The sequence below is a fragment of the Zingiber officinale genome, chromosome 11B (assembly GCF_018446385.1).
Source record: "Zingiber officinale cultivar Zhangliang chromosome 11B, Zo_v1.1, whole genome shotgun sequence".
Lineage (NCBI taxonomy): Eukaryota > Viridiplantae > Streptophyta > Magnoliopsida > Zingiberales > Zingiberaceae > Zingiber > Zingiber officinale.
In genome coordinates, this window is record NC_056007.1 from 76,758,945 (window position 1) to 76,785,460 (window position 26,516).

The following is a 26,516-nucleotide window of genomic DNA, read 5'->3' on the forward strand; positions in this document are numbered from 1 at the left end:
TTTAAATAATTTGACGGTTGACTATAAGTTGACCCGGTGGCTAAGAAAGGATGATAAAAATGAATATAATTATCTTTTGTTACCATTTATTTTAATGTCATAATCTAATCTTCCAGTCTATTAACGTGATATAGTAGTAAAATACTTACAAAACTAAATAAGGTATCAGAATTTTAACTAAATGGATATTTAAAAGGTCCATGTTCGAGTATCTATTAATTTGTGTTTTAGATTTATTTGATAGATGAATTATATAATTTAGGGACAAGCTATAAGAAACTATAGAAGGACATAATCATTTTTGTATAATCTAATTAAAAATAATCCCATCTCTCACACATATTATATATTTAAAAATACAACACGAGAGATTCCTAGTAGCTATAATTAAGAGCATCTATAACTGAAGATATTTTTCTAAATATCCTTCGTTGGAAGAGAATATTATAGAGAAGATTTGAAATGATCAGGTATAGAGACCATCTCTTTTTTGTTTCTTAAGAAAAAAAATTTAAAAAATATGTTTAATGATGAAATTAAAAACATTTGATAGTATGATATTTAATATGTGAATTGTATGAATATTTAATTATGAAATTTAAAATATTTAATTAATGATATAGATGTGCCCTACACATAAGGAAAGTAAAAAATCATTTTCGTATAAGACGAACTTCAATAAATAATTTACGCATAACTAAGGTAGGAAAAGTGAAATGAAAAAGTTCATTCCCATTAAATGGATGAATTTATATATAATAGTCGCACTGATATAATCTTAAAAAAACATTTGCAGTTATTTTATAATTTAGTAATATTTTTTTATTAATTTGAAACTATATCGTATATTTACATTTGTGATACATTTGCATTTGCCTCAATAGTCAATTAACTGTATTAAATAGTCTTTGTTTTTTTCTTTTGATAAAAAACAATAGAGTTAAAAAGTTGCGGCATCCGTTTTTTCATTATTTTTGAATTACTTCGTCGAGAAGCTTACGCTGAGAAGCACCATCCAGAAGTGAGAGGGAACTCCTTCGTTCTTCTGCCACCCGAAATTTATACCGTTCTATGATTGGACAATTTACGGGGACAAATAAGGGTCCCAAAAGGATCTGCATTGTAGACCAATCGTCTATGGAATGGCGTCAGTGGAGAGTGTGAACGGGGGCGGTTTAGTAATCAGAGTGGCGCCTTGCGAAGGCGGGGTATTTTTATCAACTCTGCTTCGGTGACAAAACCCTCTTCTTTTTCCTACCCACGTCTCCTGTGGCGGCGCCTGCTTCTTCTCTTCTCCTAGGGTTTCTCTCCCTCGTCTTCGAGAGTTTAGAGCCATCGAATCCTCCTGGAATTGATAGCTCCTTCTTTTTCATGGCGGCCGTCTCTCCAGCTCCTCCTGCTGACCGTATCCTTCTTTCCAGTGGAATTGGTTCCTTGGTCCTTGATCTGATCTGGTTTTTTTTGTTGTTCTCGTTATTTTCAATCGCTGATATGTTCAAAGACTTGATTTTGCTTCCGTTGTTGTTTTTTACGCATTCGTTGCGTTAGCTTTCGTTTTACTGCTCTAGCAAGTTGATCTATGTTTTTGTTTCTTTGCTTGGGTTGAGATACTTTAGAGTCGTCAAAATTAGTTTTTTTTAAGCTACGGTCTGGTGCTACGCTGTACTTTATTTCTTGTAGTCACCTTCTGTAGGTTTCCTTGTCGAGAATTCGTGGGCTAGTGATGCTAAAGCTTGTGAAAGAATAACTGTATATCTGTTTTGTTACGTCTGTATTGACAAGCTTTGTTAAAGCTTGTGAAAAAATTAACTATATATTTGATTCGTAATTTCAATTTGCTTTTCATTCATACATCTGTATTAACAATCTGGAGATTCGGTTTGAGAGAGAGAGCTACAATCTGAGAGATTTGTGTTGGTTTCAAATAAGTATTATGCTTTCAATTTCAGCTATTCCTTAATAATTTTGTCGTAGAAGCTACAGATCTGATGCAAAAGTTATCCCTGGACTCCAACAGCAAGAGTGACAATGTTTCAGGAGTTACAAAGAAGGTAGAATTCTAGCTGTTCTAATCCTTTACTTGCTTTTGGTGGGATTGTAACATTATATTAATATATAAATTGATATTTGAATAAAGTTGTTATTAATTGGCTTTGCTTGTTTCTAAGAAGACCTCAGGAGGCCAGTATGCTTCAGCAAATGGGGGGAAAGTTACTCCAATCCCTGCATATGAGCGTTCTTTTACTCCTCTGCTTCAGGATCATAAGGATGCAAGTATGTGCTACTTGCCAAACGGATTCCCTTCATCTTACTACTATGGAGGTTAGATGTAAATACCACGGATGATTTCAATAATCAATTCAATTGCCATCTTGTCTATATTCTGTTTTAGGCCATTTTAATGGGATGCATGTCAGCATGTGTTGTCATCATTGTTTTACATAGGTAATTCACAATCCACTTCTGCAGTAAGGATTGCATTGCATCTGCTTTTGTTTGCATAAGGATTACATAGTCTTGTCTTCTGAAAGTTGAAGTCATGCCCAACTTAATCTTAATCTGTTTAATAAGATGTTACCCAACAGATATACAAGTAATATAGTCTATGTATTCTTTACATCAATGAGTATTTTTTTTTTAATATAAATCACATTAGTTGGTTAACTTGTTTTCTTATGTGTGATTTATGTTTTATGCTTGGCTGTATTTGTACGCAACATTTTGTATAGGAAGTGGATTTTGGCGATCATGTAATAATTTTTGAGTTACATAAAAATTTGTTTGTATTATTATTTAGTTAAATTAATTTGATATACTATGCATGAAATGTGTCCTCATTTTTTATATTTTCCGCTACATATTTTTTGTCAATAGAACTAGTTTTTTTTTTTAAAGTAAATGTGTCCGCTTGTTGTATGGTGTCTTGACTGCATATGCTTTTTAAAACATTAGTTATCTGAACATGATTGATTTTTTTTCCTTAATGACTTGATGGAATTATTTTTGAGTTGTGCTTTGTTTTAAATTTCTATAGTTTCAATGAGATAGTAGTGTCTCTCTATAGAAGAGTGAATATATTTGTGAACACTTTAGGTTATGATGGCTCAGTGGCAGATTGGGAGGATTATTCTAGATATGTTAACCATGATGGAATAGAGGTGCCTCCACATGTAAGTTGTATTAAATCCCTATGCTCTCTTGAGCATCTCATTTTGATGATAATCTTACTACCTTATTGATCATTATTTTTTCAAATTTGAACTCACAAGTTGTTTTGTAATTGTGTATGCATGTCAAGGCTTTGATAGCATTTCTGGTTTTTAGCAGGGGGTTTATGGAGACATGTATCATCATGGATATGGCTATGCACCATATAGTCCATATCCTTCACCTGGTTCCCCAGTTCCAACTTTGGGGCATAGTAATCAGTTATACACATCCCAACATTACCAGTTCCCAGCCGCATATTTCCAACCACCACTCCCTACAAATGCTCCATACACAGCAAGCCAAAATCCTAGTTCCAAAGTGAATATTTCTACATCTACTGCAACTGATGTTACTCCTACTCCAATAGATACAACAAAAGCTAGTTCAAATGGTATTGCTAAAGGAAGTACAAATAACAACAACGGAGTTACAAAAGTAAAACAAAGCCAACATAATACTGCATCAAATACAGGTGGTGCATTTGGTAAAAGCATTTCATCTGGTGGACAACCATCTTCAGGTTATCAAGATCTAAGATACGGGTTTGATGGCATGTGGTCACCTATTTCATGGTATGATGGTTCCGTATTTGCTGATGGGCAGCAGAGACACACTTCCACTAATAATGCCTCTTCAATGTCTCCACATGATGCGAATACTACATCTATTAGAAATCAGAACCTTCGTCCCCTTCCTCAATTTATGGTATGCACATCACTAATAGGTTCTGTTAATTGAGTTGTTTATTATGCATTTAAATGAACCAGATTAGTACTTCCTAATAATTAATCTTAGTACTCATAACAACCTTGCAGCAAACCAAGCACTTGCCACTGAACTTTTACTTTGTTTAGTATTCTGATTTCCAGAATCAATTTTGGCTCATACTTGGAGCTGTCTTGTTGATATTAGGAGTGGTTTTCTTCCATTTTCAGATTTCTATCTACCGTAGATATTTTCCCTACTAATTTAACATTATGAGAACTATTTCCCAGGGGATGCATTCACCCAGATCAGCAGTTCCAGGAATGGGGAACAAGATGTACCCTAACAACAGACTGTATGGTCGGAATGGTAATGGCTTCAGAGGCAATCAAGGTTTCTATTCGAATTTGTACGACTCCAGCATGAATGGAAGATGGGTAATGCCCATGGATAGCAAATATATGCCTAGGGGTCAGGTCAATGGTTTCTATGGCTCCAGTAATGGGAACTTACAAGAGCTGAGTGAGCTTAATAAAGGACCGAGGGGTGAGCGCTTTAGAAATCAAAAGGTGGTTGGGCCTGATTTTTCTCTTGCAGAAAGGGAACAGAGTCTTTCTACCGATGTCCAGGACTCTGCCGTCCCTGAAAAAGATCGATACAACGCTGCAGATTTCCCTGTAACATATGCAGATGCCAAGTTTTTTGTAATAAAATCATACAGTGAGGATGATATTCACAAAAGTATCAAGTATAATGTCTGGGCTAGCACTCCCCATGGGAACAAGAAGCTGGATGCTGCTTATCAGGAATCGAAGGAGAAGATTAACGGATGCCCAGTGTTCTTGTTATTCTCTGTAAGCATTAATTTAGGAATTCACTCTTCACTTTTTATGTTTTTTTTTCCTTTTGTGATTGTTGATTATTTTACTTTTGTATTATTTGAAACTCATGTCAAGTTTTTTCTTGTAACCTCCCATTCACAGTAGGATTGCATTGCCGTTGCCTTCACAGCACTCATTTATATGATCTTCATCTCAGGTCATGGATGGAAAACCAGTCATGTTGGATGAGAAGGACAAGGATGTGGCAAACACTAAGCCTGGATCACAGAAGCTCATGGAAGTGGTTAAAATCTTGAAGAAAGAATCTGCACAAGGCGGGCTTAGGGTTGGGGAACTTGTCTTATCAGAAACAAACTGTGCCGCTGAAGCTGTCGGTGTTGCTCCTAAGGTTACTAAATCAATGGCTGAAAAGCATGCCGTCGCCATTGATGTTGACAAAGGTTATTAGTCATGACGACCTTCAATCAAGATCAAGATTCTATTAGTAATATTCATTAATAGGTCTTGCCTTGGCTTCTCCATTGTATCAAAGCTGTTCTCCTATCCTAGTTTCATATTGATTTGTGTTTGGTTTGTTAAGGAATTCCTCAACGTAGGGCATTGGTGGGGTTGGGCTTTTATAGGCATTAAAGGTAATCAATCTGTTTACTAGGGTTTATGGTGTGTATTTTGGTCTCTTCCATTTTAGCTTGCCAGGATCTCTTTGTTTAGCAGATGCATAGATTGTGTCCCCATCTCTTCACTTCTCCGGGTGTGTATCGATGGCCTATTGAAATGAATAAAAGCTGATAGATAATTTGGTATCAAAATCTATGTAGCTTGATCTTTGAAAGGGAATAGACTGAATTGTACCTTGGAAAATGTGTCTAGACTCGACATGTCCGGATTGGATTTGGTCCGGATCAACGGGCCGGTTATGGTCAGTCTGAAATTAATCGTGAATTGGTGGTTGAATCTGCAGTTTAGCTTATTTTTTGTTCTTTCATTTTAAACTAAAAATATTTTACATTAATTATTTTCTTTATTTTCTAAATTTAAATTTAATAAATAATAATTCTTTAAATTTAGAGAATGATTTTTTTAAAATAAAATGATATTTTTATTTTTTTTAATAATAAAATTTTTAAAATAATTGATATAATGTGTAGAAAAAAAAAGATATTTTAAATTTAATAGAATGCGTTATTTATTTTAAATTTTAGATAGTGACAGGAAATTTAATGTAGGTGCTGTTATAGGAGTTTTTATTTTTTATTTTTTAACTACAAAAATTATCAATTATAATATTTTCCACCATCGCAATTAACATTATTTCAATCAATCATCTCCTTCCCACCGAACTCTTCCCCACTAGCGCCGCCCTTTGCTTGACCAGGCAAAAGGTCTCCTTTCCCCTGCAAATCCCATCAAAAAGGAGTCTTGAGGGAGTTCCGCGATGTGCGGAGGAGCGATAATCTCCGATCGCAATTCGGCGGCGGTGCCGCGTCGGGTCAAGGCGGAGTACTTGTGGCCCGGCGGGAAAAAGAAGAGAGGGAAGAAGCGGAGGGTGGAGCTGGAGGATGACTTCGAGGCCGACTTCGAGGAGTTCAACAATTCGGAAGAGGATGAGTTCGATTTCAAGCCCTTGGGATCGAAATCCTCTTTCTCGTTAGGTAAAGTTGCAGTTTTTTTTTACCTCTCCAGAAAGGTTATTTTACTGTCCATCTTCTAGTTGCAGATGATTTCTTCTTCGTTAGTTTCTATGGTTCCATGGATCTCTGAATTGCAAGAAGGTAATTAGTTAACACGAAAAGAAAGGATTATGGATTTTTCTTAAGCGTTTTCAAATTATAGATATAACTTATTGGGAACATGTTTTGCAAAATTCTTGGATGGTCTGTATAAATTTTTAGTGATGATATAAGTAGATATTATATTTTGATTCTTTGCTTTTAGACTCTTGATCTTGGCTATGGAGCTAAAATACTATATGAGTCTTGTAGGATTACTACTGTTCTATTATGAAGGAAGATATAGTTGTTTGCTCCATTCTAATATGAAATCTGATTTATAATGATTTGAGCTGAAATTTTATTTAAACTAATGTCACAAGGAGATGTTTACTCAATGAAAGCTCAACGAGGCACTTGATGATATGCTAGAGGAAACTATTGGTTGTGGGGAAATATATCTAAAGATCCATGGTTGATAATCAAATAACCTTCTGTTCATATTTTGTACCTTTGTTTGTGTTTGAAATGAAAAAGGAAGGTTTTCTTTTCAAAGGCAAAACAAAATTTGTTGATTTCTTATTTTGTTATTGCAGAGGGTTTAAGCACCCTAAAGTCGAGAGATTGTGATGGACCAGCAGTCAAGTCAGCTAAAAAGAAGAGAAAAAACCAATTCCGTGGAATTCGCGAGCGCTCATGGGGCAAATGGGCAGCAGAAATCAGAGATCCTAGCAAAGGTGTTCGTGTTTGGCTCGGGACGTTCAACTCAGCTGAAGCGGCTGCAAGAGCTTATGATGTTGAAGCTCGTCGCATCCGTGGGAAAAAAGCCAAGGTGAATTTCCCCACTGCTGCAAGCTGTAGCCCCCGAAAGCGCGCTCCAAAATCTACTTCTACAAGAGCACCAGTGTCTAACTCAGACTCTGGTTTCTATTCTACAAAGGGGCTACCTAAACCTGAATATTCAAATCGGTGTTTTACTAAACAATCCTCTGAATCATCCCAAGGTGTGAACTTCCCTTCCGATGAGGGTTGCACCTCTTTCGGTTACCCAGAGATTATGCCTTTTTATGTTCCCTCAGCAAACAAAGGCAATGAAACTGAAGTACTTAGTGATGATAATCTTCTGAAGGTTTTCAAAAACAATTCTGGATTGAAAGTGCCCACAGAGGTAGCCTCCGAAATCAAACTCCCCGAGTGCTTAACTGCTTTTGATCCATATAAGAAATTCTTGCAATTTCCATACATAGAAGGAAGTGATGATTTGTCGATTGATTGCCTATTTGGTGGTGAATTAACACAAGATGATCTAAATGCTGTGAACCTTTGGAGCTTTGATGACCTGCCTCTTGAAGGTAATGCTTACTAAAGGACCTCGACTTGATTTCCAGTGTTCAGTGTTTACGAGTAATTTCCTTTTCCTGTTTGTTTCACTGGATCTACGATCGATGTAAGATCGTGGAGTGCCAGAATTGTTTGTGTTTTCAAAACTTCTGTATGCAGAATAATATTCAGGAGTAGCAGCTTACTGCTGCCTTAAAAATTGTGAGCTCTGGACCGGGCTTTACCAATAAACTGACAATTATTGTGCTTAATATAAGTTTTTGTTTGAGAAATGCTTTTCAAACAGGTAACTCTGTGCTTTGTTACCTCGTTCAAGGTTGCAACTGATGCAAAACCAAATAGATTGACTACTTATCTTGAAGAACAACCATAGCGCAACGGTGAAATTAATATTGCATTAGCAAGAACTTTGTGCAATGAGATGTTCTTTTTATTTACTAATCTTGGCGGTGGCTTAGTTAGAAAAGGGTTATACATTAACACAGCTAACAACCATGGTGGGATGGGGTATTTGCAACTTTTTAGGCCTTAGTGGGAAAGCTCTTGTAGGGAGATGATCGTTTTAACACATGACAGTAATAAGAAAAGCCTTTTGAAATCTTCACAATCGATAAATTTAGCTACTATACAGCAAAAGCCTGAAACACGAATCAGTTGATGTTCGATCGACAGGATTTTGTATTCAGTTAACAATAATGAGATATTTGCACCTTCCAGTTAATTGACAGCTGAGATCATAAGAGAATAGACAGTTGCGGGGTAGAATATGTACAAGAGATGATTGAAGGAGAACTAACTGCTTAGTTTTGAGTACAAGCCATTCAATGCCAAGTACAAGGGCTCAGCAGCTGTAGGCCTCTTCACTGTCCCAAAGAGAATGTCATTTGTAGTCAGGTAAGGATCGCCATAGAAGCGCAAGTTAGTCTCCGTCCTGGTTGCTACGAAGTTGCTTTCGAGGGAAACTCCAACAAAAGCACCTGCCAAATACCAAATCAGGATGGCTGGCTTACTAGTGCATTTTAACCAAATTTTCAATGACTACTTAGAAGTGGACGACAATATTGTTGAAACACTTTGACCGAAAACTTGTCCATCTGCAGCACAGATCGAGCTGTGATGGATATCATATGTCAACTAGCAAATACACCTACAAATAGGAAGTTTATAACTTATGTTTATGAAATACAGACAAGAGCATATCATCAGGACTTGGAAAACATGAACATTTTTCTGTCATTTGCTTGGGACAGATTCAATTTATGTCCCACTTTCTGACCAGTAAAACTTATACTCAATCTTCATCTATAACTTGAAAAGTCTGTTAATTGTAACTTTACCAGCATGTTACTCTGCTAGTCAAACAAAGTTATCACCTGATAGTGTCAATTATATTGGGAATTTCAATCAATGAAGACACATCATGTAACTAGTCAATGATTTAGAGCATACTTTGGAAACCAAACTAACAATCATCTTAGTATTGAGGAATTACTACCTTTGCTACAACTGTATGTATAACACATGCCAGACCCTTTACTACTAGCTCTGACGTCTGCTTCAAACACTCTCCCTACCGGTCCTGCAGCAGCACTCAAGCCTGCACCCACTGAGACATGCATGTTGCTGCTAAATGCTTTGACAGCCCTAGAGCCATGAAGCACAATGATGAAATCCATAAGCTCGCCTCCCATCTAAGTTTCAAATAAAAAAAGCAAAATAAAAAAGAAGCAAATGTGATATCAAAGTAATGATAAAATGTAGCCATTTTATTTTTAAATAAATATATATACATCCAAGTAGTTAAATGGTATCAAGTGTTTTTTTGCATCATATGGCATATTTACCTATTGAGAAGAACAAGGAATAACAGTAAACTACTACCGTGTCATAAATATAATTTCCAGATAAGTGCTTCACTAAGCATTTTAACATAAGTGTAACAGCAAAAAGAAGAACAGCTGACAATTTAATGCTTACCTGTGCTCCCCATCCAAGACCAATAGATAGAATGGCAGATGGCGCAGACCATGATCCATCAACTCTTCGAGAAACTACAAGACCAGTACCCACCTTGTAAGTAAGAAGTGCACCAGCTTTAATTACTGTCAGTATGGCAAGTCCTTTTGCTCCTTTAAGGATAACCCAGGGAATTGATTTCTCAGGATCTAACCTAGCAACCTGCATGCTAGACAAAATGTTGATGTGTGGCGCATGATATCCACATTCCCAAACTGCTCATATCTGATTTAAAAGATATACTACAAACTACAATGAAATTTCAAACATAGAAGTTATAGGATTAGGAAACAACACCTGACAATAACTCCTCAAGGTATTTGTGGCCTTGTATATTTCATACTCCATAGACATGCCGACAGGAAAATTTAACCATCCTCTCATGCATGTCCAGTCAGTAACATCATGTTTAGCTGATTGCACAGAATTACTGTTTGAGACAATCAGTATGCTCTGCAAAGGATCAAGCCTGTCATAGCAAGAATCACAGACTCTTTGAGGATTCCGTTCTCGGAATTTGACTGGTAACAAGCACCTTCCTTTTGTACATTCTCTGCAAAATATACAACCGCAAAAACGACAGTGATGTCTTCCTCGGGTGATGACTGTGAAAGGGGAATTGCATTGCATGCAGACTCTTGAATAACTATCAGGAATCCATTCGGGCGGATCTGCCTCAAGCATATCTTTGAATGTACCACAGTTAATAGCTTCTACATCAAATGGTGGTGCACTTGGCACACAAACTGATCGATGCAAAAAACTATCCCCATTTGGTCCTACACCGAAAAATGATATGTCTGAGCTTGAGGATTCATCTGAACCAGAGGTTAGCTGAGGTTGACTGGCACTATCTGCTTGGTTTCGCCTCACAAGAATTGAATATAACCCATTCAAAACATTCTTCAAGTTCACTTCAGGATTAGCTCTGAGTTGGCTGGGTTGGGTTCTGTGGGAGTATGAAGATTTTTCGTTAAATTCCGTTGTCACCATCGATTATTTGGGATCAATTCGCGTGAGACAACAGAGTATTTTCTGCGCAATCAGATTCAAGGCTATCATTAGTTTGTAAAATCAATCCTTTGACAAACAGGATCACAAGTAATATGAAATCACTGCTCTCGCATTTATAACTCAAAAAAGAGAGGGAATGACAATAATAAGATCTTCTGAGATATTAAGGTATAAATGGAGCATAGATTCAACTCAGATTTGATTATCAAAATAACTTTTTTCCCCTTTCTGATCCATAATTCTGGGCCGTAACATTCACGAAATCGATATCCGTGAATGAATCTGAGAAGAAAATAATCACCTTTTTTTTTTTTTTTCAAAATATCAATCCTCCCAAATACTCTAAATCGAAGAAAAAACGACAAGAGCCCTAAAATTTTAGTAGACGATCGCAAGCAAAAAGCAGCAGCAGAAATTCTCAGGTGAAAACCAGAAGAACATAGACACTCTATTGAGTCTCACCAATCGGCAATCGGCAATCGGCAATCGGCAATCGGCGATGATGCTGGGAGGAGGCTGATGAACGGATCGAGCGATGAGGAGGAAAGAGCTCCTTTTGGTTCTGAAATTGATTGGCGGGGAAGGGAAGCAAACGATGGCGGTGGGGAGGAGCAAGTCACCGTCGTCACGGCAACACGAGAGCCGTAGCAGTTTCACCGTCAAACTTGTTCGCTCCGTCTAATCCTATCCTGTTAAAGGACCCATCTCATTTTCTTAAAATATTATTATTATTATTATTATTAATATAAAAAATTACGTTTCCAGCTTCATAACATGCACCTTTTCTATGTTCATGAAACTTATAATATTTTCTAATTTCAATCATTTTTTTTTTAAAAATTAAAATTTTTCAATAAAAAATATCCAATTTACAATTGAAATATAAAAAAATACATAATTCATAAAAATCAAAACCTCCAAATTCAATTTACAACTTAATATTTTTTATTGAAAAATTATAATTTTGAAAGAAAAAAAGATTAAAATTAAAAAATATTATAAGTTATCGGATTAAAGATATAAATTGACTTATAACATAATTAAAATTGAAAAACGTACAAGTTATATGATTGAAAATATAATTTTCTCTTATTAGTAGGTAGAAATAGATACATCAAACTTGGGTTATATTTCTTTCCTTTTTTCCTTAGTAATTGCAGTTGGATTATGATTAAAATTTCATCATAATTAATTATGATTGGGTTCATATTCTCATCTAGATTATAATTTAAGTTGAGATATGTGGTTAAAGGTCGCCCTCCTCTCGGTATCCGATCGTCCAACCACTTGTCCATCATTGGTTATCTCCGGATAGTCTTTGCCCGCTTGTGCCTATTCAAATTGTAGTTATTACAATTTAAATTTGTTCAGTGAGTAATTATATTATAATAATTATGATTTTATAATTACTGTAATATAATCTTGTTGAGTTCATATAAAATAATAGAATTTGGTGACATAATATTATTATGTCGAATAGTGTACACCCCTATTATTTTATAAAAGGACGTAAGTAATAATAATAAATTTTTTTTTATAAAATTATTAATTTATTAGAAGTGCAACAGTTTGCTGTAAGCTATAAACAATGAAAATGTTATTATTAGTTTTTTTTTTTTGAAATAAAAAGCTGTTGGCAATAAATGTAAACTTGAGAATTTTGTTGATAACGTTCGCCGCTGATTTCTGCAAGACTGCAACGACTGACCAAGACGTTACAATTAGGCAAATACCTGGTTCACTCAGCCGATGAGTTGGCAGACAACTGGCATCTTCTTCGACAATAATAATTCGCCCGCTAAATTCTCCCACCCTCCACCAATCTTACCTGCTTTATTATCAGGCGAAGTCCAGGTAGCGGAGCCGACCGGCGGGTACCGATCGGGTACGAAAGAAGAGGCATCTAATACCATCGCAGCCAGGTGTTTGCTGACGCGGAGGCTTCACCCACCCACTCATTCATTCCCTCCCCCCTCAATCATTGCTGTGGCGCCCGATGCCTAGTCGATAAAAGCCCTTCGTTCACCCCCAAACCCCACCCACCCGCCACGACACCCGCCGTATCGACAAAAGAGGAAACAACGAGAAGGGGGAGGAATTCTCAGAGAGATCAATAAGGAGCGAGGCAGCAAGCAACCTCTCTGTTTTGAGTTTTGACCCGAGAAATGGAAGCTTCTCGACAGCCGGAAGCAGCGTCGAAGCCATCGCCGATGATCGCAGCGAGAGGAGACGGCGAAGAAATCGAATCCCCCCAGCAGAGAAGGTAGCTTCCCATCTCCTCCTCCTCCTCCTTCATCTTCGCTTCTCCACCAAATCGGTATGTGCCCCTTTTTTTTTTTATTGAGAGAAATTTATATCTAGGAGTCGATCTGAATACATGGTTGTGTTTCTAGGGAGAAATTTTGATTCTAGATCCGTTTTCTTCGTCATGTCGACTACGTTGATTAGTAGCGGGGCTGAAGCCACCGTGGTGGCGGCGGCGGCGGCGGCCGCAGTGGAGGTGGAGTTCGCGTCGTGCGACTGCTGCGGCCTCACGGAGGAGTGCACGCCGGCGTATATCGCGGTTGTGCGGGAGCGGCATGTTGGGAGGTGGATCTGCGGCCTCTGCGCGGAGGCCGTGCAGGACGAGATCCGCCGCTCGGAACTCATGATCTCCACGGAAGAGGCCATGGGCCGGCACGCCACCTTCTGCCGGAGCTTCAGGTCCGCCGAGGAGCCGGCGGTGGACCCGGCGGAGCAGCTGATCGCGGCCGTCAAACATCTCCTCCGGCGGAGCCTCGAGTCGCCGCGGGCGGTGCGGTCGACGCCGAGCAGCCCGCGGACCGGCGGTGGCCTTAGGCCCCGGTCCAACCTGGTCCGTACAGGGAGCGGCTTTCCGGAGCTGCTTGGTTGAGACTGAAACACAAACGTTGTCGAAATCACATGGAGGCCAAACAGACGACCGTGAATAACAAGACAAAGAAGGAAAAATTCCCAAATTGCAACGAAGAGCCTATCAACAAATCAGTTTCATGATCCGGAGAATAGCATTTTAGGCCAAAATTCTAGGTAATTTTTCCACTTCAATTATGCTCAACTGTAAATGTTAGTGTTTAAAAGGAAAGGATTAAAAAAAAAAAAACTCTCTTTGGAGCTCGAATGATGGCTTCTGATTATTATTCTATAACACTACACGGATACATATCTTCATTCGTGCTTCAGAATATTCTCTCATTACGACAGATTAATTAAAATAGTCTAATTTATGACTCATCAGTTAATCAGCATCCTGGTCGAAGTTATTATTCATTCTCCACCAGTCGTCCTTGGATAGGTCTTCATGACAAGTGATGGATGGAAGTGGAGATTAATTGCTGGAATTTGTCATTAATGCCATGATTCCATGACTCCTTGTTTTTTTTAGATAATTCAAGTTGCAGCTGAACTGATTAATCTGGAGGTGGTTGACCGAAGTGATCGGTCCAGATTAATCAGTTGGATACTTCGAAATTTTTTTGATAAGGTCCTCTACGACGCCTTCTTAGGAAGAAATGAGGAAGCAGAATAGTCGCATCATCTGTTCAGCTGTAATTGTTATGTAATAGTTTTTTGTGGCGTTCCTTATGTTTTTGTTAGTTTACATTAAGTATTATTCATAAATTCTGGATACGATTGTGTGATTTCATAGAAATTTTTCAGAAGTACTTGAGTAAATTAGAAAGTACTTATGAAGACTCATTCAGACGATCAACATTATTAGACTCATTTTTCTTTAGAAGAAATTACATGTACCGCAGTTGAACTTCGAACTTTAAATCCTTCAGTTATTCTTTGGAGGTGATAATTATTACATCATTACCTTGGGGAGATGTATTAATATTTTTTTATACTTGAATAAAAGGTGAGGATGCAAAAGACATGTCCTTTCTTAGACAATGATTCAAATATTATGAAATATCGGTCAATACCGTATCTTCCTAACATAAAACTTTTTCTCTCAAAGTTAAACTAAAGTGTTGTTAATTTGTATAATGTTATGCTGCATGAACAATACACAAATATTCAATCGTTGAGTTTGAATAAATCTAAGGCATTTAGAGTTATTTTCAAATGTGCAACTTGGGAAAAAATATTATTAATGAATTTATTGTATCCTGGAGGAATATTTATTTAGTCCGAGTGCATCATCGTGCAGTAGAAGTAAATATTTTTTTAAGGAAAGCAAGTGTACGTGTGCCTTGAGTTCGTTCTTTAATTTATTGAAAGATTTAAGGAGTTCCTCGATGACTGTAGTTCCATAAGAAGAGCATAATTAAAAAATAAAATCTTGTAATAATTGATAGCAATAATAATAGTTTCCTGATAGAAGTAAAATTGTTCGAGATTTACTACCAATCTCGCCATTGCGGCCGTTGCCACGGTCTCCTGGTCAAGTCCCTCACACGACTGTAAATCTATTTGTGTTTTTTCTTCCTCTGATCTCATTTGAGACCTTTATATCACCTGCAAGGATTGTAATTAGAAACAATTGATCGAAACTCTCTATAATATTTCCTCGTTTTTTTTTCTTTGCAGGATGAAGGTATTATGTCAATACAAAGTCGACTTAGTCTTTTCCTTTGGTAGGCCTTCTTTTTTTTTTTTGGGTACAGTGATCATATATAGATAGTGATGGTATCATATACATTGACATTCTGGTAGTATCTGTGAATTAACTTGTTCGACAATCCACGATCAAAATGAGAGAAGCACATGCACAGGGGCAGAAGAACCGGTCAAGAAAGCCTTTTGGAATTGCTTTTCTCTGCCACTCCCTTCTTGCGTCGCACCAGGGACATCCAGGAATTAGAGGTGCGCTGCACATTGGGAGGAAAAGAAAGTAAGAGACAAAAAAACGCATTAATTCCGGTTGGTGCCAAATTTCAAACTATAAAAATACTTATATAAGTTTTTTTTTGGACTGGACTAGAGTTCATGACAGTCCTATTTTAGATGCCTCACACCCACAGTTCCCTCCTCTCTTGCTCTGCCAAGCCACTCGATACATGCAGCTCGTACAAGTTCCCAATTCACAAATATCAGGCTTGACAATTAGATTTTATGTTGGTTGTTTAGACATTAATGTCAACCCTTTTCTTATGCGTTCCGGCTATTAATTAAAACTGTCTCAAAATAATTAAATATGACACTTATATACTCCAAACTTAATTGCAAAAAATAAAAAAAAAATAAAAAATACCTGAATATAAAAAATATAAAGATTATTAAAAATAGTAAAAATGATGTGGAGCCTTTAAAAAGGTCCTAGATGCTGTATTTTGGATCTGCGATTTTGCAAGTTATGGATTCCACCCGGTAATAAATCTAGGTCTTTGAATGAGTTTCGATTCAAGTCAAACAATGTCTCGTTCTGATACCTGAGTCAAAAGTTATGTCATTCAAATATTTTATTAGTGTAATTGTCCTCAGATCAAGGTTGACCAGTTTGATTAAGCTCGGATTGGCTTGAGCTTGAATTTCTATGTTTGACAATGTGCGAGAGAGAAGTCTAGTAGGTAAAGGAAGGACCAGATACTTGTCTGAAAAATTCTAACTGGAGGTTAGACAACAAGAAGTCTTAACTAGAGGTTATGCAATGAAAAGTCCTTATGAGAACTAGATAATGGAAGTCCTAACGGGCCTAAGCAGTGAACACTTAGTTGGGAATTAGACAGTGGAAGTTTTAGCAGGGCTAAGTAGTGAAGACCTAGTTGAAGACTAGATAATGGAAGCCCTAGCAGAGTTAGATGGTGAAAACCTAATTGGGAACTAGGCAGTGGAAAGTCCTAGCGGAACTAGGCAATGAAAGTCCTAGCAGTGCTAGGCAGTGGAAGACCTAGTTGAAAACTTAACCAAGGAAAGTTGTCAAGAGAAAGTCTAAGTGGGTCAAGGGTTGACCAAACACTTGGTGAAGAAGCCCTAATAGGTCAAAATTGACCGAATGCTAGGCAACGAAAAGTTCTAATGAGTAATGGTTGACTGGATGTTGGGCAAAAGAACGCGAAACTTTGATTCCAGGTATTAGGATTGGGCAATCGATTAGGACAATTGATTGAGAGGTTGATTCGTGAAAAATAGAAAGCGCTGAATCGATTAGGCAGATTGCCTAATCAATTGGCAACTGTTTTAATTGATTAAGCCAATTGCCTTAATCAATTGGGGGTTGTTTTCGTGAAACATAAAAAGGTGCTGAATTGATTAGGCTAATCAATTCAACATAACCCAATCGATTAGGGTAGTCGATTTGGAGCTTTGTCGTAATAACATAGAAGGTGTTGGGATCGATTGGACAATTGATTAAGGTCAAACCAATCGATTAAGATAATCGATTGAGGGCCTTTTTGCGATAGCATAGAAACTCCTGGAATCGATTGGGGCAATCAATTAAAGGCTTCATAATCAATTGAAATGATTCACCAATCGATTAGACGTTTAAAAAAGAGCAATTCTATAGATTTTTGAATGATCGTCTGACATGACAATTGATTAAGGGTAAGCCTAATCGGTTAGGAGATGTTTTCCAGCCTCAGAGAAACCCTAGAAAGGGGAGTTTCATGAGGTGTTCGAGCCACCGATTCTTGGTGATTCTAGAGTGAAGTATTGTTGTATTTTTGAGTCAACAAGAGATATTTATGAGCAACAAGAGATCAAGAGCAAGGTGTTTATTGTAGCTATATTTTATTTTCTTGTTCTTGTTGTATTCTCGTGTTATTTTTTTATATTCTCATGTTTGAACTTGTACAAGGTTTCTCCACCTTCGAAAAGGAGGTTTTCATAGTGTATCCATGAGAGTGAGAAGCAGGACTTTGGATTAGTCATCTCAAGGAGGCGGAGATCAAGTAAATCGAAGATGTTAGCATTATGGAGTCTTCACTTCATGTTTCCTCTACAAATCATCTTTAAAGAAATGAATGAAGCTATCCCCTCCCCTAGCTCTCTACATGTCCTAACATGTGGTATTAGAACAAGGTCTCTCATGAGCTAGAGGAAGAAGAAGAAGTTGAAAGTTGAAGCCCGAAATTTTAACAAGTCAAAAACTCATCATCAAGGAGATTTTTGAGATGAATTTGGATATGACTTAAAGCACCTCCACCATTTGAAATGGGAAGCTTCGATCTTTGAAAGTCAAGGGTCGAAAGTTTCTTCATGATTGACATAGAGCAATGATTTGCTCTAATAGAGGGATTTCAAGTTCCAACAGATAGCAAACGAAAGCTCCTCAAGAAAAAGAAATTGATCGAGGATCAAATCAAGAGATGTGAGGCTAATCACAAGGTAATCAAATTGTTGGTTAAGTTATTACCAAGCAACATCTTGGCAAAATTGGAGAATATCAAGATGCCAAGGAGTTATGGATCAAGTTGGCAAAGCTTCATGGACATCCAACCTCAATGCAAAATGAAGCCAAATCCAAAGAGGTAAACTTATTTGATCAAGAACAAGAGGTTTTAGAGGTTGAAAGATACTCAATATCTGAGGATAAGGATGAAGAAGAATCCACCTCAAGTATTGAGGGGGAGAGTTCATTGATACCGGGACAAGGAGAACCCTCAATTTCCGAAGCCAATGCGGAAGAAGAGTGTGCCACCGATACAAATTGTGAAGGTATATCAATTTCAATTAACAAAACACCCAAGGTGAAGGAAAAATCAAAGAAGGTCGACCTCATGATACGAAAGGGTAAGAAGCACATTGTGTGCTTCTCTTACAATCAAAAGAGACATTATTGGAATCAATGTCTAAAGGGAAGGAATCTGACCGATAACAAAGGAGGAAGCTCAAGTCAAGGGGAGCATCCAAGGGAAAAACTAAGGTACCATTAGTTAATAGTATTTATTTAAGTCATGATAAAATGCAAGCTAGAAATAACTTTTATGATTTTAGAGCATGTTATGATGAAAATAATAATCATGATAATCCTAAGAAAATTATAGGTCATATCATGCTAGAACAACTTTTCCTAAGGATAGGAAGGTAGAAAACATTTTAGGCAAGAACTGTAGGCAAGTTAAATATATGCCTAAGAAGAAAAATATCCAAGACATTCATGAAAAATCCAAATTTGAGGGTTTAAGGATTGAAAATCAAGTCTTGAGGTCAAGACTTAAGAAATTGAAAAGGACCCTAAAGAAAATAGCTAATAATATCAAAGGTTAAAGAAGCAAAATCTAGGTCAAAAGAGGCAAGAGTCATCTATGGATAAGAAGGGTTTGGGGGTACAAATCTAAGTTCAAGGACAACTTGTCCTCATATCATATAATTTAATATTACTATGGAACTAACCCAAGGTCTAGGAATCAAGTTAAGGTTACCAAGGAAGTTATCCCTAGAGTTGACTTTAAGGAGACTAGTGTGACTAAGACTTCTAAGAAGCGTAGGAAAATCATTAGGAAGGTATCTAGGAAAGTTATCCCTAGTGAATACCTAGAACATCCAAAGAACACCAATACATTTTAGGTTCCTAAGAGAGTGTTCTCTACATACTAAATGAGTTTAGAGTGTGTCAACTCTAATTGAAAGGGTATTTAGCTCAACTAGTGAAGTTGACACTTTAGAAAATTTTCAAGGTATTGTGACACATTAAAAATGTAAAGTTAATTTTTACTCTTAAAGAGTAAAAGTGTGTCAATCAAAATTTTGAAGTATTGAGCTTGATTAATGTAACACCCACTAAACTTTTAAGATAAATAAGAGAATGATGAATTTTGCCTTAGAAAAATAATAAGAAGTGAGTTGAAGCAAAAAGAAATAAAATGAAATAAAAAAGAAGAGGAGGTCAAGGATTGAACCTTGAACCTCTTATATTATAATTTATAGAATTAATTAGTAGAAACCAATTGGGATAGAGAGAAGATATTGATAGCAAGGAAAGGGAATGCATGATAAGGGCAATTTGCCTTCCTCCCTTTCTCTCTCTTTTCCCTCTCTTGCCGTGACATTAAATGGAGAATGAAGGTGATACATTCCCCGTTCTCATCATAAATGATGAGAATAAATTAGAAAATAAAATAAATAAAGAAAATAGAAAATGAGAAAGTGAAAAATTTTAAACTAATTTTATAAAAAAAAAATGATGTAAAGGGAAAATTCTATTTTTCTCTCATTTCCTCTCCTCCATCTTCAGCCCAAGCCAAGGTTTTCTCCTAAGAAAGCCTAAGATACAAGGAGGACTTAGCAAGGAATCAGGAACTAGAAGAAGAGACTACTTCTTCCATCACCACCTTAGATCCACACGAAAAGGAAGTAAGCTTCCCTCACCTGTGGTACAAGGTGTTTTGTACTATTCCGGATTTATGAGGATTAGAACCTAACCTAGAATTTAAGAAAAATTCGGCCAAAGAAGAGTTTTCAAATCTAGGAAGGTTTAAACAAGTCCTCATTTCATGATATTTTTCTATGCTATGTAGGAAGGTTTTCCTTCATGTTTTTATACCTATATGATGCTTGGTCAGAGGAGTACCTAACCCTAGAATTTCGGCCAAAAATATTTTAAAGAGGTTAGGGAAATCATTGTTTAACCAAACTAGTACAAGATTCCCTCCATGAATTACTAAGGGTCTTTTGTTGTTTTCTTAAAAGTTACTTGGAACCAAAAGAAATCCACTCAAGATCTTAGGGTTAGGAAGACCTTTAAATTTAAGTAACCATGTTTATATGATAGAATATAGAGTTCTCTTAAAGAATTGCATGTTGAATATTGCTAGAAATTCATGAACTCTTCATTAAGATTTTCGGCCATGATAAGATGGATAGCTTAGAAAAGCTTAAACAAAATTTTAACATGCTCAAGACCTCTGTGATATTAAGATATGAAAGTTGTTTAATGCTCTCATGCTTAATTAGGGTATAGAGAATTTAGTTACATGATATATGACATGTAAGATCACAAGGGTCCTAGCTTGTTTATGAACCAAATTTGTATATGATGTTCTTAGTAAATTTTTTCCATGAAACTTACTTAGGTTTTCCATGCTTTAGGCTACTTAAAACCTAGTTTAGAGATTGGTAGGTTTCGGCCATGAGTAAAAATAAAAGAAAAAGGAAAGAAACCTAGGAAGCCTAAGACACAATTCACATGTATGTTTATTATGCTTGTCTTTATACATGCTATGAAACTTGTATGACTTCCTATGCTTTAAGGCTATTTGAAGCAAATTTAAACACTGATGAGTCTCAGCCAAGTAGGGTTTAAATGACCTAGAGGCCTTAGAATTGAAACCAATTGTGTTAAAAATGCTTCTTATGGAAATATGATAATATGTTGATTGAGTCACATGCTTGTATAATTTTTCCATGACCTAAATGGACCATTGTATGTTTCGACCATGAAGGGATAGATGCCCTAGAAACCCTAGAACAAAATTAAATATGCTCATGTCACTCTACATGAAATATGATAAAAGCCAAAGTTCTCCATGCTATTGTTGTATAATGACCTAAAATAGGGTAAGTTTAGATCATCCATTGATGATGCCTTATTATGAATTTATACATGTTGTTTCAAGTTCACATGCTTGTATGCTTGCTTTTAGCCCTAATGAATACTTGTTAAATTTCGGACATATGTTAAGGGCTTGAAGAACTTAGGAACTAGCTCAAATATGCTTACTATGTTACTTGGAAAAATGCTATAAATATGGTTTAAGGTTTCCATGCTTTCATGACATTTGGGACCTTGTTTCACACCTGATAGGTGTCGGTTAGATCCAGCCATGATAAGAACCCAAGGGATTAGGAAGCTTAGAACCCAAGCTAATCATGCTTATAATGCTTCCTATGAAATTGATGTGTGATAATTTAGGTATGCTTGAATGCTTGTCCATTGATATGTTGTGATAAGGGGGTTCTTAAGAACCCTATGTTAGCTTGAAGCTTGTACATCATGATAAAATGGCATACTGTTGCTTAGAAATATGCATTTTCATGCATGCTTTGATGATATGCTAGGTTAGAAATACTGCTATGCTGGATAGATGCATGCTGGCTGATAGAATGTTTTCTTATACATGTGGATATGCTATGTTGTGATGCCTAAAATATGCTCCTCATGATATGCTATGTGGTAAATATGCATGTTGCCTAAGTATGATGCCTTTTTTGCCTTTATGACATGATGTATGATGCATACTACTTTTTATGACATGATGTGTATGCCTAAGTGATGCATACTTTTTATGCATACTATTTATGATATGATGTATGCCTAAGTGATGCATACTTTTATGACATAACGTATGCCTAAGTGATGCATACTTCTATGATATGCTATGTGACTAAATGATGTATTTTTATACATGCTACTTTACTTTGTAAGGCTTGTACCAAGGGTGGGCTCCTAATCAGCCCCTAGGCCTTTGGCTGTGTGATCCAGGCTAGTAAAAACAAAGGGATGGGCTCCTTAGTACGCCCCTAGGTCTATGGCTGTGTGATCCGGACCTAGTTCCTAGTATGATTCAAGACTTGCTACCTTGGATATACTTAGGAAGCGCGCATATCTACGTGATTTATCTATGTGTGGTACAAGCCGGGGCCCTGATTATGTTGATATTATGTTCAAGTATATATGTAAGAAGAAATGGTTTTAAAGATCATGAGACATACACATGTTTTTTGGATACATGTTTTCAAAATCATATTGCATATAACTTATGATCATGTTGTGATGATGCTATGATTTATGATATGCCATGATTAGATATGATTATGTTATGTTTCATGCTATGCTTTAAGAGCTTGATATGCCATGCCACCTTATGATGATACTATGATATGCCATGATTAGATATGATTATGTTATGTTTCATGCTATGCTTTAAGAGATGATATGCCATGACTAGTTATGATTTTGTTATGTTGCATGATATGCTTAAAGAGTATGATATGTTATGCCATGACTAGTTGAGATCATGTTATGTTGAGACATTCTTTGATCATGTGATGATTTTGGTTTTAAAAGGAACTTACTGAGCCATGAGTGCTCATAGCTTACTTTCCTTGTACCACAGATAAAGGAAAAAGCTGGATGAGCTAAAGGAGCAGCAGGAGAGGCAAGGAGATGTGTGTGGCAGTGGCTAGACAACCAAATAAGAATCTGCTTTAAAAACTTTTAAAGAACTATGCTTTGGTATCATGAATTGTAGTACCGTATGTGTGACTTGATGTTATGTTTCTACTAATTTTGATATCATGTTATTGATGCCATGATAGTGTAGTTCAGATTTGATGAAAAGAAAAACAAAAGAAAAGTTTTTATTAAACTAAGAAAATTATTTTAAGTCTTTCGCTGTTTTAAAAAGAAAAATTTGTACATGGAGTATCGTAGCCCCGTCCCTTAGAGTTAGCAGGGAGGGCGGGCGTTACAATTAAATTAACACATATATGATAAAATTCAAAGGAATGTCAAGTTGAGATTTTGACTTTTTTAGGAGATGAAGGCAACTTAGGCTTATTTTAACTTAGTAATTAGTTGATGGGACATAAATAAAAATCTAGGTATTTTCTTTGTGCTAAAATTACCTTGTTTTATGTGCCCTATTACATGCCATGACATTATACTTCACATTCATATGTTATGAAAAATACTATATGTCATATCATACCTATATGATTTAGCTATGATAGTTTTTATTTTGAAAAATACTCATTTGATATATGTCATAATCATTTTTTTGCATTGCTTTAAATTTCTTGTAGTTAAGGACAATGACATAAGTTTACATCCTAGGTAGGATGATTAAAGTTAAAGTGTCTAGATAGAGAAACATGATCCCTTAGTTTAGGGAAAATATATTTTACATTTCACAAAGATTATAAAGTTGACTTGTATGTGTATTGAGACACATTAGATATAAGTGAGATAATAGAAAAATGAATAAGACTCAAGATGTTGATTTAGTACATCTAATTGAGTTATAGTTTCATCAAAAATAAATGATTTTGTGAAGTCCAATTATGGAAAAAACTAATATGCAAGTCATGTGTATTCATCCCAAAGATCATGGTTGAAAATTATTTTTGAAAATAATTTTAAAAATACTTTGAAAACCTTGGTGAAGTCTATTTGTTGATAGGAATCAACATTGATTAGTTAGATACAAAATTAAAGAGAAATATTAAAGTTTTTAATGGTTTTCAATTTTATATCATTATTTGAGAATGAGTTATATTTTCATAGAAAACTATTCTTTTATGATAGTATATGACATAAGTAATATTTACATGACATTTTATGATTTTTAAAAAAATTATAGAATTATTTATGTGGTTTTAAAATTCATTTTGAAATTAACTTCGAAATCAAAAACTCCAATCTATTAGGCATTGTTGCTAATCGATTGGGACATGGTGTAATCGATTATCACCCAACGCCAATCGATTAACACTGGCTGGAATCGATTGACAGTGCTTTGTTTTGGTTGAAATGATTTGATTTCAATCCATTAAGTCATGTTTAGTTAATTTAACCATTCCTAACCCTCTGAAGTGCTTAGGTAAGCATTTAAGGGTAGTTTTCTTGATGAAAATGAGAAAGAAATGGTTAAAGAGGACTAATTTGAAGTTAGGAGGAGGTTTAGATTCAAGATTATCACTATTGGTGCAATGATAGAAGTTAGAACATATTTTGAGAGGGAGGGCCACCTTAAAGACATGATTTGTGTATGGAAGGAGAATTTTTGAAGGATATTGGATGGATGCTCAAGATTGAGCATTAGAGACAATGGAAGGGTATGAGTGCTTCATTGTGAAGTTTGAATGACAAAAGGATAAATCTTGGGAAGAGTTTTTTTTTGATATGTATAAAAGGGGGAGAAAAATATAGGGTTCAAGTTAAGAAACTCTCATTTATACTTTGGCATGAGATTAAGAAAGGATTTAGACTAATATGGGTTAACCTAACTTAAACATATTGTCAAACATCAAAAAGGGAGAGATTATTGGTGCAATTGTCCTCAGATCAAGGTTGACTAGTTTGACTAAACTCGAGTTGGCTCGAGCTTGAGTGTTGATGTTTGATAATATGTGAGAGAGAAGTCAAGTATGTCAAGGGAGGACTGAATACTTGTTTAAGGAAGTCCTAATTAGAGGTTACACAATGAAAAAATCTTAGTAAATGAAGATAGGTAGAGGAAGTCCTAGCGAGGCTAGGCAGTGAAAACCTAGTTGGGAACTAGATAGTGGAAGTCCTAGTGAGGCTAGGTAGTGGAAGACCTAGTTAGAAATTAGGCAGTGGAAATCCTAGTGGGGCTAGGCAATGGAAGACCTAATTGGAGGTTAGGAAAGGGAAAAATCTAAGTGGGTTAAATGTTGATCGAACATTTGGTGATTAGAAGTCCAATGGAAATTAGCATGAGATGAAAAGTCCAAGTAGGTCAAAGGTTGACTGGATATTTAGTAAGTAAGTCCCAATAGGTTTACCTTGATTTGATATGTATGTGAGTGTGTGCATGTTTGTAGGATACATATGACTTGATGGCTGGTCGTGAAGGATGGAGCATCCGGGGGACCGTGGAGCGCAGGCCAAGGGTCGAAGCGACTTTGAGGCATACGTGAAGGATGACAGTCGAGAGGGCATTGGATGCATCCGGGGCGAGAGTAGGCTTCATGAGAGTCAAGTGAGTCAGGGTTTGAGTGCAGAGATTGTACTCGGGAAAAAAATCGGAAATGCGTATGAGATGTGGATTTGACTAGTGGACCAATTGGTTGTAACAGTAAAACACGCTGTTCCAAGCTCTATAAGGAGCTTGGGATGACCTAGGTGACGAAATTAGACTTGGTTAAAGCTCTTTGTGATGAGGTTTCTCCACTCACAAGGAGGTTTGAGCTAGCCGGAGTTTCCGAGGATAAATCCATCGACGAATTGAGGGATCGTCCACATTACGGACAATTGTGGAGTAGGAGCAAGTTATCTCCGAACCACGTTACATCGACGTGTATTGGTTTGCATTTATTTCTTATTTATGTTTGCATTCGTATTTGTATTTGTTATTGTATTTCTGCTTGCGCACTAATGAATATATAGGAAGCAATCGATTTGGGGGTGCCATCTATCCAATCCCCCTTCTAGCCGGCCACCGATCTCCTACAGTCTCAACAAGTCACGGTTGACTGGATGTTGGGAAAAGGAATTCTAAACTCTGATTCTGGGTGTTAAGGTTGACAATCGATTAGGGTAATCACCAATCAATTAGGGAAATCAGTTAGGAGGTTGATTCGCAAAAAAAAAAAGTGTTGATAATTGTTCTAATTGATTAAGCTAATTGCCTAATCGATTGGGGGTTATTTTCATGAAGCACAGAAAGGTACTAAATCAATTAGGCTAATCGATTCAGCATGTCCCAATCGATTAGGGTAATCGATTGGGAACTTTGTCGTGACAAAACAGAAAGTGTTGGGATCGATTGGGTAATCAACTAAGGCTAAATCAATCGATTAGGGTAATCGTTTAAGGGCCTTTTCACGATAGCATAGAGGGCATGTTTGGTTAGGGTTATCGTGGATAACCTTGGTTATCCATCTACGGCTATCCATGATAACCGTGTTTGGTTCAAGGTTTTTGGATTTCAAAGTTTTTCTCGATTCCTACATGTCATCAAACCTCATCAATTTGGGCATCTGACCCATAATCGGAAAACCTCCTCTGCCTTGTTTTTCTCGATTCCGA

The 26,516-nt window shown here is 36.5% G+C and overlaps 4 protein-coding genes across 7 annotated transcripts; 3 read left to right on the forward strand and 1 right to left on the reverse strand.

Annotated features, from left to right (window-relative positions):
* Positions 1-1,228: 1,228 nt before the first annotated feature.
* Positions 1,229-5,205, forward strand: LOC122034058 (YTH domain-containing protein ECT2-like). Its single transcript, XM_042593195.1, has 7 exons — positions 1,229-1,405; positions 1,975-2,051; positions 2,172-2,322; positions 3,094-3,170; positions 3,328-3,915; positions 4,206-4,880; positions 4,954-5,205. The coding sequence occupies exons 1-7, from the start codon at positions 1,372-1,374 to the stop codon at positions 5,203-5,205; spliced, it is 1,854 nt and encodes a 617-aa protein (XP_042449129.1). The 5' UTR covers positions 1,229-1,371.
* An 850-nt stretch (positions 5,206-6,055) lies between these two features.
* LOC122034936 (ethylene-responsive transcription factor 1-like) lies at positions 6,056-8,079 on the forward strand. Its single transcript, XM_042594293.1, has 2 exons — positions 6,056-6,409; positions 7,063-8,079. Exons 1-2 carry the CDS (start codon positions 6,193-6,195, stop codon positions 7,830-7,832), a joined length of 987 nt encoding a protein of 328 aa, XP_042450227.1. The 5' UTR covers positions 6,056-6,192; the 3' UTR covers positions 7,833-8,079.
* Positions 8,080-8,486: 407 nt separating this feature from the next.
* On the reverse strand, positions 8,487-13,042 carry LOC122034059. Its single transcript, XM_042593196.1, has 5 exons — positions 12,864-13,042; positions 10,121-10,772; positions 9,785-9,985; positions 9,303-9,498; positions 8,487-8,784 (listed from the first exon to the last, which is right to left on the reverse strand). Exons 1-5 carry the CDS (start codon positions 13,040-13,042, stop codon positions 8,600-8,602), a joined length of 1,413 nt encoding a protein of 470 aa, XP_042449130.1. The 3' UTR covers positions 8,487-8,599.
* Positions 12,865-14,476, forward strand: LOC122035077. Of its 4 annotated transcripts, none has more exons than XR_006126882.1 (2): positions 12,865-13,885; positions 14,094-14,476. XR_006126882.1 is itself a non-coding variant. In XM_042594453.1 (2 exons), exon 2 carries the CDS (start codon positions 13,266-13,268, stop codon positions 13,728-13,730), a length of 465 nt encoding a protein of 154 aa, XP_042450387.1. In that variant the 5' UTR covers positions 12,865-13,154; positions 13,231-13,265; the 3' UTR covers positions 13,731-13,976. The 4 variants fall into 4 exon arrangements, 2 of the variants coding, with proteins under 2 accessions (XP_042450387.1, XP_042450389.1); XR_006126883.1 differs by having other exon boundaries at positions 14,241-14,476; XM_042594453.1 differs by lacking the exon at positions 14,094-14,476 and having other exon boundaries at positions 12,865-13,154; positions 13,231-13,976.
* Positions 14,477-26,516: the final 12,040 nt, after the last annotated feature.

Coding starts and splice junctions, on each gene's coding strand:
- LOC122034936 (XM_042594293.1), top strand. CDS start 6,193: ATGTGCGGAGGAGCGATAATCTCCGATCGCAATTCGGCGGCGGTGCCG. Junction 6,410..7,062: donor GAAATCCTCTTTCTCGTTAG/GTAAAGTTGCAG, acceptor TTGTTATTGCAG/AGGGTTTAAGCACCCTAAAG.
- LOC122034059 (XM_042593196.1), bottom strand. CDS start 13,042: ATGGCTTCGACGCTGCTTCCGGCTGTCGAGAAGCTTCCATTTCTCGGG. Junction 10,773..12,863: donor CGGGTGGGTGGGGTTTGGGG/GTGAACGAAGGG, acceptor ATACTCCCACAG/AACCCAACCCAGCCAACTCA. Junction 8,785..9,302: donor TACATACAGTTGTAGCAAAG/GTAGTAATTCCT, acceptor GGTATTTGGCAG/GTGCTTTTGTTGGAGTTTCC.
- LOC122035077 (XM_042594453.1), top strand. CDS start 13,266: ATGTCGACTACGTTGATTAGTAGCGGGGCTGAAGCCACCGTGGTGGCG.
- LOC122034058 (XM_042593195.1), top strand. CDS start 1,372: ATGGCGGCCGTCTCTCCAGCTCCTCCTGCTGACC. Junction 2,052..2,171: donor TTTCAGGAGTTACAAAGAAG/GTAGAATTCTAG, acceptor GTTTCTAAGAAG/ACCTCAGGAGGCCAGTATGC. Junction 4,881..4,953: donor CTCATGTCAAGTTTTTTCTT/GTAACCTCCCAT, acceptor TCTTCATCTCAG/GTCATGGATGGAAAACCAGT.